This window comes from Eucyclogobius newberryi, unplaced genomic scaffold, assembly GCF_026437365.1.
Source record: "Eucyclogobius newberryi isolate DKJ021-1_F unplaced genomic scaffold, fEucNew1.0.hap1 SCAF_8, whole genome shotgun sequence".
Classification (NCBI taxonomy): domain Eukaryota; kingdom Metazoa; phylum Chordata; class Actinopteri; order Gobiiformes; family Gobiidae; genus Eucyclogobius; species Eucyclogobius newberryi.
The window spans coordinates 14625383-14636043 of NW_027316500.1; the positions used below are offsets into that span (position 1 = coordinate 14625383).

Consider the following 10661-nt stretch of genomic DNA (forward strand, 5'->3'; position numbering starts at 1 on the left):
TTGTCTTGAACTGCCTTTGTTATTCTTTTTAAAATACATACAACCTAAATCTATGATCTATGATCTAAATATATGATCTGCCTTGAATCCAAATGTAACAAGTAAAACGGACTTTCTTTGTAGTTAGCTATTACTGACATGTATTCAGTCAATTGAAGAAAAACATTGATATTTTGCTCTACGCTTTTGATGAAGCGACCCCAGCTCACCAACACCACACCACAAGAGCTGCACTGACCCAGTTATCTCGCTATCAAATGGTTGGTGGTAGATAGTATGCTTTGGAGGGACGGTCTGCTGTGATTGATCATGTGAAGTGATGAAGCTTTGGACAGGAATATAATTAAGGTGATCAGGTTAGAACTTAGTGAAAATGATCTTTCATTGTGACATCTATAATGTTACTTCATGAGCAGCAGATGTGACATAGGGAGAGGTAATTCCACAGCAGTTACCTAGCAACCATACTGTAAACAATGGCCAAAATTCATAGAAATTACACAATGGTTATGATTTGATAAATTATAATACCTGATTAACACCTTTATTGTGTTAATTGAATGTCTAAACTGTCAGAAATAATGCAACGGACATATTATGTCCGTTGCATTATAATTGTCTCTGCATTTTTGATGGAATGTCGCTTATTGATGACACAGACAGAGGTATTCTATTTTAGAATATGTTTATTTTACATTTTTGCCGGACAAACTGCAACTTGACCGATGTCAAATTTACAACAGGAACTATCCCTCCAAACTAAGTAATAATTAGAAAACCATGAGAACCGGCCATGCGCACTTTAAGTTTAAGAACAGCTTTAGATACTGCAATACTGAAGCTGACTGTCTAGCACTGACCCTATCAAATCAACTTTGAGAACAAAATACCCCCTCATATTTTATTCATGATTATGCTATACAGTTTTGGAATAGACTTTCTTCAATAATGACACGTGTTAAAACTTTCAAGATTGTCTCAACAACTGTAACATGAAAACAACTCCTTGAGAAGTAATTGACCAATGGTAATAAGCTTCATTGTTGATTTGTGTCCCCTGGTTATTTTAGGAGAGCGGGGGAATCAAATAAGGTTGAATGTGTGCTCAAGTGCGCCGGGACAAAGACAAAATAGAGCAGACAAGTGGGTATTTGCAAGCGATTCAAGACGGGCCAATCAAGAACACTCAAGAGCTCGAAATAACACATCAAGTGTTGTCAAGACAATCAAAATGTAATAGTGGCCCGAGGCAGGCTGATGTCTGGAGTCGGGTTTGTCAGATAATAAGTTTTCGCTCCATGTGTATAAAAGAAAATATCAAAAAAATAATTGACTCTCATCACAAATCTGCAGCGATCAAGCTAAAATATAATAATAATGAAAATCTTTTGTCAAATATATGCGGCAATAACATGCATTTTGTTCAAAGCAGGGTTTAATGTCAGAACAAGGGGAAACATTTCAATTGAACAAAGACAAAACTGTGTGTTACAGGGTAAAGCCCAGTTCTGGTTGACTGTATTAAGTAAGACACAACTGTTTGATCAAATGAAAGTGGTGCCACTCTAAAAAAAAACGTTTCTCTTTTCACAACAGAGAGTCTTTTCAGTCATGCTTATTTTTGATCAGATTTGAAACTGGGTGTTATATATGCCCATCATGACTTCAATGATAAGAGACGCCTGTTGTCAGAAATGAAAGCATTGATTTCAGAGAATTACAGCGTGACTTTTCTGAAAAGACTGCAGCTTATTTTCTTTCTGTCTCCTCGCCAACCTACAAGAAAGAAAAAGAAAAAACATAGGAACATGAAAGAATATTGTACTGGTAAATCTGTATGATGCTTCTATCTTGTACTGCCTAATTATTAAGTGTGTTTACTCTTACTCTTTGTGTGTATTTAATTATGGGAATGTATTTATGGAAAGCCCCTTGAGGTGTGAAATCTCATTTTCAAGGCACACAATACAAAGACAAAGCATTATACAGACATGGACAATATACAATAATTACACCATTTACAATACAACACACAGACAAGACAAACCAGCTCCCATTAAACCTTCTGCCAGAGATTCTGTAAAAGTTTTGACGGAATCACATACATTCACTGCATACTTACCATAATATACTTGTAACTGCCAAAACAGTGATTCCCGTAAGCAGTAGACAGGCCAACCCGAACAGGAGATAATCTGACAAGAAAGCATTTATTATGAGTCAACAATATATTCACACAGGAATACAACAGTTTTAAATCCCTTTTACCACTCAAGTCAAAAATAACATCTTCTGGAGGGTTGGTGGTTGGAGTGGTGCTGTCCTTCCTCTGTTTTACTAAGAACATGAAAAAAACACAGACATTGTCCAATGAGGTTTTTTTCAGACATGACTTTCTTTGTTTACCCGACAGTTTTGACAGTTTTGCTTCTTTGGAGTGTCACATGATGTCACTGTGATGTGTATTGTCTGATTTACATTTACACAGGTTTTGGCATGTGGTCTGCATACTGGACGCAGGGCAACAGCACCACCTGTAGTCTGACTTCTTCAGGACAGTGTTGCAGGTGTGGGAGAGTAAAAAGGCCCCCCACTTTGACAGAAACGCGCACACGAGCAACAAAACACAACGCAGAGTAGGAAACACTCAAATTGGCCATTTCTGATCATTGTAAAAAAGAGAACAACATTATGGACTGGGATGACATCATCACTGGATTGAAATACTGCCCACAAGACTCTAAACCGGGATAAGGGGGCCTCTTTATTCTCACACACCTGGCATACTTTCCGACTGCAGATTACGCTGCCGTCAGCACCAAAACCTGAGTAAATCTGCCGACAAGACATGTCACAGGAATGTCATGGGACATTCTCAAGAAGATTGCGAGTGAGCAGTTGAAACTGTCAGGTAAACGAACAAATGAAAAAGAGATTTGTATAGCCCACTAGTGGAGAATTAGGCTACTTATTTGTGTGGAATGGGATGCTTACTGAAGTGGGTTCTGTTGTGGAAGACCTCATAGATCATGCCACAGGTGTGAAGGTCATGGCCCAGCAGACCTTCACAAGTGCAGGGGTAATGAAGCACAGTGCTCACAGTGTCCAGAAAGGCTGTTTGACATTCAGGCTGTGCTCCGAGGATGAGAGTTGGATTCATCTGACTCAAGCACTCCTCTGTGTGGGGGTCTGTCAGACAGAAGGGTTCCACAGAGCTCCAGCATCTCGACTGAAAAACACTCAGTCGCCTCCTGTGGGCACAGCAGCAGCTTATACATGCGATTACAATAGTGTGTTAACTATTGTTTTTTTATGCAAGGGATTTGCTCAAAAATCAAATTCAATGTTCAAAAATTTCAATAATCTTACGCTTATGGCGACATTATTGGACTTTTTCTTTATTTATTCCGTTTTGTCCACATCTTATAAAAGGGAACTCTCATACTGCTTGATATACTGTACATACAAATAAAGTTGTAACCCTCTTATTTCTAGTCAAATCAACTATTTTGGGAAGCATCAGGGTCAGTTGTACTCCAAACCCACAAATCATAATGACCCGAAAATAAAATGTAAAATGTATGATTAGGATTTTTATATGGATTCCCTCTGGATATTTTTTTAAGTCTCTAAAACTTTAGAACTCCAGAAACCATCTTTATTCATTTATTATTTAGAAATCTGGGCCGGGATTTAAAATCTGAATTCCTCTGTGTAGAGCTTATTTCTACTTATATAATTAGAGTAAAACAGACATCAGAGTCCAAAAGTACAGAGTTTCAGCTTCATAAAGGCTCCAGCCAATTGTTTGTACTCATGAGGTTCAGGAACAGCTTCAGTTTTAAACGTGGGTCATTTTTTTTCGGAAGAATAGGCCCCTAAGCATAACAAAATGTTCTGTTGGAGATCTGGTCCCTGCTTGTCTGCTTGCTTGTGGCTAGAATGTTCCACAACATGGCAGTAAACTTATGTATCTCCATGGAGTCAATTAGGTGCTGCAACAAGATCTGTGGAGAGGCGACCACTCCTACTGTAAATGTAACTAATAACTAATGTTTTTTCAATGTATTTTTTGAAAATAAAAACACGTGTAACTGAATAATTGCAACATACACAAGCACAAAGCCACAGTGGAATTCCAGGCCAAGCATTAACATCTCCATGGAGACAGCAGGTGGCAGGCCCTACACCAGAAAAGTTACATTACACAGTTACACAGTTACACAAAAGTGCACCTTTAAAATTACCTTCACCTGCAAGTGTTTGTAAAGGTGTGTCAGAATTGTAACAAACAGTAAATCTAACGTGCTCAAGTGTGAAACTAATCGAATCCATTGAAGCAAATTATTTGATCTCAGAAACTTTCTGCACTATGTTTTCCTATTTTCTTGACTCTCGTAAAGCAAAATATGTTCCTTTCCCAGTTGTGTGTGACTGCTTCTTACCTACAGTGTCTGTCCCTGGCACACTGTGTAACTGTGTGCAGACAGACGGCTCTCTCTGTGCCACATGTGCCACTGTGCAGGGCAGAGCTCATCCCTCGACACGCCTCGTCTGAGTCCTGGCAGTGGCACATGACCATCATCTTGGCCACACTGGGAGGCATTGCCATGAAGAAACTTGCGGTGGCTTGTTGACATTTGTCATGCTCACAGTTTGGTTTCATACACTCCAGCAGAACTGGTGCCAACCGCCTGTTGCACACTGCATCATTCAGACACAGCCTGATGCTGTCCAGACAGACTCTTGATGTGTCATCAACTAAAACAGAAAACAAAAGTTACGAATGTAAATGCAGTTTTATGAATGAAATAGAACCCATGAAACATATTCTGATTGTCACTGATAGTTAGCAACGTACATGACCTCTATTGATATGTGTGAATGTGATACTGAGGACAACAGGAGGATGTTTGGTGCCTACACAAAGTTTGGCAATAGCTTTCGGATTGTAACCAAAATGTCTTGATTTCAAAAGTATTGTCCAGATGATAACCTTTGAAACCTTTGCTATTGCACTCACAGTTTGTGTACTAAATGCAGGAAACGTGTGAATTTGAGCAATTATTACATTAAAGTCTGAATATTTCCAACACAGCTTCTCTCTGTGAGGTGATCCTAGTCTATTGTCTGTATCTATAGAAAGCAGGGCAGTGGAAGGACGTTCTTATGACTTATGACTTTCTGTCCTTATTGTTTGGTAACAATTTAAAAAATAATACCCAAGTCCAGTAATGTGCTTGAGTGCCAGTCGTTCTCGGAGCCTTTCTGCCGTTCAGCTGCTGCACAAATAAACACAATCTAATAAACCCATCTCCAGCAAATGCAAACCCATTTGCGGCACAACCCATTGGTCCCATTCATGAGATCTCTTTGGTAAACACAAACATAATTTCAGCTTTGAATGTGCAAAACAGTGAGAAGACTGCACCTGGCTTTTGATGGCATTGTGCGAGAAGCGCTGGTATAGACGCGCACATGTCTGTGTGCTGCTCACACACACAGTCTCTGAGGGAGGGGAACAGCTCTAGGACACTGGACAGGCTCCGGTTACATACAACACTCTCTTTCATTTGGCACCTTTCAGCTGAAATGACAAAAAGAGTATTTCCCAAAAGCCTGTCTGTCTGCCCAGCAGCAGGTGACAGGTGTTTCATACACACCTGTTGCTGCCATTTCTAGTGGCATTTCACTGAACTTTATTGTTTCACCTACATAATCTGACACTTAAAGCAGCAAAGAGTGTGCATGTTACCGTGGAGATACAAAGATAGACCTCGTGCTATCTCTCGGGTCTGGATGACCCACATACGTCCATAGTAGAACCCCCCCCCCCCCCCCCATGGAAAGTGTGTGCGTTTGTTTTATGTTTGTTTTATTGTTTTATGTTTAAAAAATAAATAGTAAAAAAGAAAAACTGTGTTTAAGGGCAGCACGAGGGTTAAAATCAAACTTTGGCTCATTCTCCAGGTGGTGCCCTCCACCTGAAAAGTTACAAGTCTGTGGAAAGACAAGCTTTGCAGTGAAATGCAACACCCGTAAAAAAATATGCCTTTATTTAAATATATTTTTTCATCGTTTGCGTTAACAAAGCAAAATAGATAGCATCCAATATTTTGATTATCATTTGAATGACATAGGATATGTTCAATTGGTCTTTGGTCTTTTTTTTTTAATTTTTGCCTTTATTTAAGCTTAAAAAGAAGGTTGCAGACTTTGTCACAGATTTCTATATCAGCCTTTTATGTCATTGTCCAATTCCCTCATTATGGCTCCGTGTGTGGATTCTGCTGCCGGCTATTGGCCTGTTATTACATTGAAGCAGTCGGCCAAGAAGCACAATCCAATTAAGGATCGAGGCTATTTGTGGTATTTCTGTTACACAAGTTCAATAATAGAGCTAGAGATAAAATAACATCTTAAAAAGAAAAGGCTGTTTTACCATTTTCTTCACTGAAACTTCCGGTTGTTTTGGCCGAGCACAAATCAGACATGCAGAGCTCCACAGCTGACAAACAGGCAGTAGTGGGAAGAGTGAGGGAGCCCATTTGAGACAGAGCAAAACCTCAAATAAAGACAAATAATGACAGTTATCAACATAGCATATAGAAACAATTCACTTTGTAGTTGGAAAATGTTATGACATGACACTATCTTCTATCTATATCTTCTTTTATATCTTGCAATGTCGACAAAATACAGTAAATTATAAATGTAAAGTTCAGTAAAACTTAGGTTAAGGAATAATACATGTGAATACTAACTAATATACTCCCCTAAAGCATTGACTAATAGCTTATAAATATAAATGATGAGATAGATATATTTTCGGAACACATTCATTTATTCAATGTATTTATTTATACAGGGAAAACCCAATGAGAAAAGTTCTCTTTTTCATGGGTGCCTGTCAAAACACAACACAAAATAAACAACAAACAAACACAGGATACTAAAACACAAAAACAAATATAAAACATATATTATATTACTGAACCGCTTACAAATGACTTAATTAAATATGCTTACCAAATATTAGTACTGCTCTCAGCCCTGATGTTTTCATGTTGGCAGGTGCACTTGTATCTGTCCGTCTGTCCTTCTGTCTTTAAACTAGATCCACCTCCAGCTCCTTCAGGAAGATTGCCCTTCCCACACCCACCAACACAAACATTCACTCAATACTGATCCACTGCACCCAGGAAACAGAACAACATTTCCCTTGTTCTCATACCAGTTTAGTTCCGCGTTTTGTCTGTTTTATCAGATTATATTCCTTTTTATATGGTTGCAATTGGGGTGGCCAAAAAATGTACTCTAGAGTATTGTTACTTATAAGTAATTGCACTCATGTAGAAATACAAAGCAGTTGCCTGAGAAATGACTCAAGTATGAGAATGAACCAGTATTTGGAAGGACCAGTGGTGGGGGGAAAACAAAACGGTATCTGCACTGTACATTTCACTACATTTGAGAGCAGATATCTGTTCTACACCACAACTATTTGCACTGGATTGAAATGTAGAAAGTACTTTCTGTATGCAGTTGTATTTGTAGTATGCATTATACATATAAAAGTCTAGGAACATTATTGATTGATTAAGAATCCAGCACAAATCTGTATCAAGTTCACTACATTTCACTCTTGCATCAGCTGCTCAAAAAATACTTGGCATTTATTTTATACTATATATAAAATACTTCTTTTACTTAAATAGATGTTGTCTTTATTTGATATTATATACTATAATACTTTTACTTAAATAAATGTTGTCTTTATTTTATACTATACTATAATACTTTTGCTTGAATAGATTTTTCTATGTGATACTTTTACTTTAGCATTTTTTTTGCTTTTGTTGTCTGTACTTTTACTTATAGGTAACAAAATGTATTTCTTCTTCACTGTTCGACACTAAACCACCTAAACCAAATATTTTAACCCAGTAAGAGTATGGTTGCACTGTAAAATATATTACTCAACTAAAAATAAAGTAAAAATACTCACATAAATAACATTTTTAGAATAGCCTAAATGTATATTTTGGTGCAGTAAGATTAGCCTATTGCATGTTTTAATTTGATGGGGACTCCTTGTAAAAAGTGTTTGTTTATGATTCATTTGGTTTGATTTCATTCATTCTAAAGATGACGCAAACCAAAGCAACACGATTTAATACATATATTATATTTTGCCAGTTGGAGATGCAGGAGAAGTAAATAAACTAGAATATCCATGGGTTTCAATGGTTCTCCATTAAAAGTTAAAATAAAAATATTTTTTAATTGGGAAAAGTCCTCACAAAATCTTTCAAATGTGCAGTGGTGGAAGTACGACGGGCTCATGTTTGGTACTTTTACCAAGTAATGTACTCAAGTAAAAGTATAATTTAAAAACAAAACAAAAAACGTTTATTTGGAATTTGGAACTGCTAAAGTCAAATGTAATGTTTTTTTGATGTAATGAAGAATGATCAAAGCTTGGACTTTAATTCAAAATCTTCAGGTAAGATGTCTCTATAAAAGGGCTAAAAAATAACCCCAAATGTGCTTTGAACTGTAAATCCAGTTTTAAAAATGAAAGTTATACCTGTTCTCAAATTTAGTGAAGTAAGACAATAATTATCCCTAAAAGCCTGATTAAAATGTCTGCAGATTTCTCCAAATTCAAACTGAATCTTGTTCTTGAGTACAAGCAATTGGCTGGACTCTGTCACTTTGACTTCTCTGTTTCACTCTAACAACAAGCTCTGAGGAAAATCAAATTTCAAATCCTGCTCAGATTTTCTTTTTGGTAAATACGAGAAGGACTGCGGTTGGATGTTTGGACTGACAGACAATATTTTGAGATTTGTTTTGACAATTCCTTTTTCAAAGTTGATTTAGGGCCTCACAATAAAGTAAACTGCATTTTAATTTGAGTGTTTTTGGAGAATGATTTATTGTATACATCATTAGTTTGTATGTAGCATATAATGGATAGATGGAAAGATGGTTTGTATGTCATTGGTTTAACATAATCAGTTGTGTGAGTTGAGTAATGAGTTTATGAGGTGTTTATGTTTCTAGATTAGTTTGAATAACCCAATAAAGTTCAACTGCTTTGGTTTTACTATGCTTGTCCACATCTGTTTTTTCAAGAGATCAATGTAACTTATAGCAATTAGTTATCCTTTGTTTGATGTTGAATTCAAGCAAAAATACTTTCCCTCGCCACAAGGGGTCAGCAAAGGACGATTTCCTATTTACGGATGCGCTACTAAGAGTACCTCCTTAATGTGACAAGAGTGGGACACTTTAAAAACGTTTTAATTCAAACAAAGCAAACAATACAAAAGACCATCAAACAGTACATTTAATAGTTAATTTAGTTGACAAAATCAACAACAAAGCAACACAACTAATCAGCCTTTACAATACTTCCAAGCAGCACTACCGGTAACTGTATAAACACTGTATAAACACATTCTAAAGAAGCACAAGACTGCAAATAGCCAGATGAATAGCCAGAGGTTAACCTGTGATTTAAGTCTATCTTTTAATCCTAATAACTGCAAAATGTAAATCATTAAGTACTATTAAAAACAGCCAATGATCGGAGGCAATGGTATACGCCTAAACTGTACATTATGTGTGACAGTAATATCTCTGCACATGTTAGTGGATACATAACCTCCATAGAGCCTTAGGGTGTTAAACCCACAATCAATACTCAGAATATTTCCCTTTTCATATATTTGAAATCCACAATGAAAGCAAACTGCAGCTCCTATGTCCAGCAGACACCTACACAGTACATATAACCTTGGCGCAGAGCATACATGTTTTTACTTTTTTTTTTGTCTAATGCTGGTGAAACTGTGCACATGTTCTAACTTTTAATAAGGGCAAGGCATTTCCTCCAGAAGATACTGCCTGTCATTGTCCAATCATTGCAACACCTGTAACCTTTTGGAGTCTCCAAAAGGTTTTGAATACCCATGGGCTTCAGAATGATGAAAAAATGTAACCATTGCCATAACAAATTCATCTCTGGGTGGGAAAAACAACATATATAACCAATAATAATACATTAATTCATTTTTCAATAAATACATGAAAAAACAGTTTTATTTCCTGATATGTTGAGCGTTGAATACTCTTCATGTATCTTGGTTTGGGGCTGGTATACAGAGCACTTTAGATTGTGATATTCTGACACCATTCTGTGATACGCTCGAAAAAACATGTTATATTTGGCTGATGGACAGTACCGTTTTTGATTGACGCACGATTAGTAGTGAGGCTAAAGGCTGCTGTCATCAATAATGAGCTGCTCTCATCTTTAAAGCCGGCTTTATTGACTCGGAGTCCTTAAAGCACAAGTAAACATTAAGCTTTAAAAATCACAGCAGGCACTTTCTTAATGCAGCTTTGATTGGTTTTCCAAGAGCGTTTATCAGAAACATCAGCCATTGGTATTTTGTCTTTTCAGCGCCACAATCGTTTCTTAAGACACATTCATGCGGTGAATTTTCAGTATTGTGGTGATCGACTGTTTTTGGCGACTCTTCAAACACTACTGTTGCTACACAACGAATTTACAGGAAATACTTACCGATCTAAAACTATTACAGTAAATAATCCTAAATCAGGCAACATTTTACAGAACAAACAAATAA

At 37.0% G+C, this 10661-nt stretch overlaps 1 protein-coding gene across 1 annotated transcript; it reads right to left on the reverse strand.

The window, feature by feature from the left end:
- Positions 1-1607: 1607 nt before the first annotated feature.
- Positions 1608-7077, reverse strand: gfral (GDNF family receptor alpha like). The gene is made up of 9 exons (XM_072436954.1): positions 7030-7077; positions 6443-6565; positions 5432-5587; positions 5223-5282; positions 4446-4761; positions 2995-3251; positions 2269-2337; positions 2123-2195; positions 1608-1776 (listed from the first exon to the last, which is right to left on the reverse strand). The coding sequence occupies exons 1-9, from the start codon at positions 7064-7066 to the stop codon at positions 1710-1712; spliced, it is 1158 nt and encodes a 385-aa protein (XP_072293055.1). The 5' UTR covers positions 7067-7077; the 3' UTR covers positions 1608-1709.
- Positions 7078-10661: the final 3584 nt, after the last annotated feature.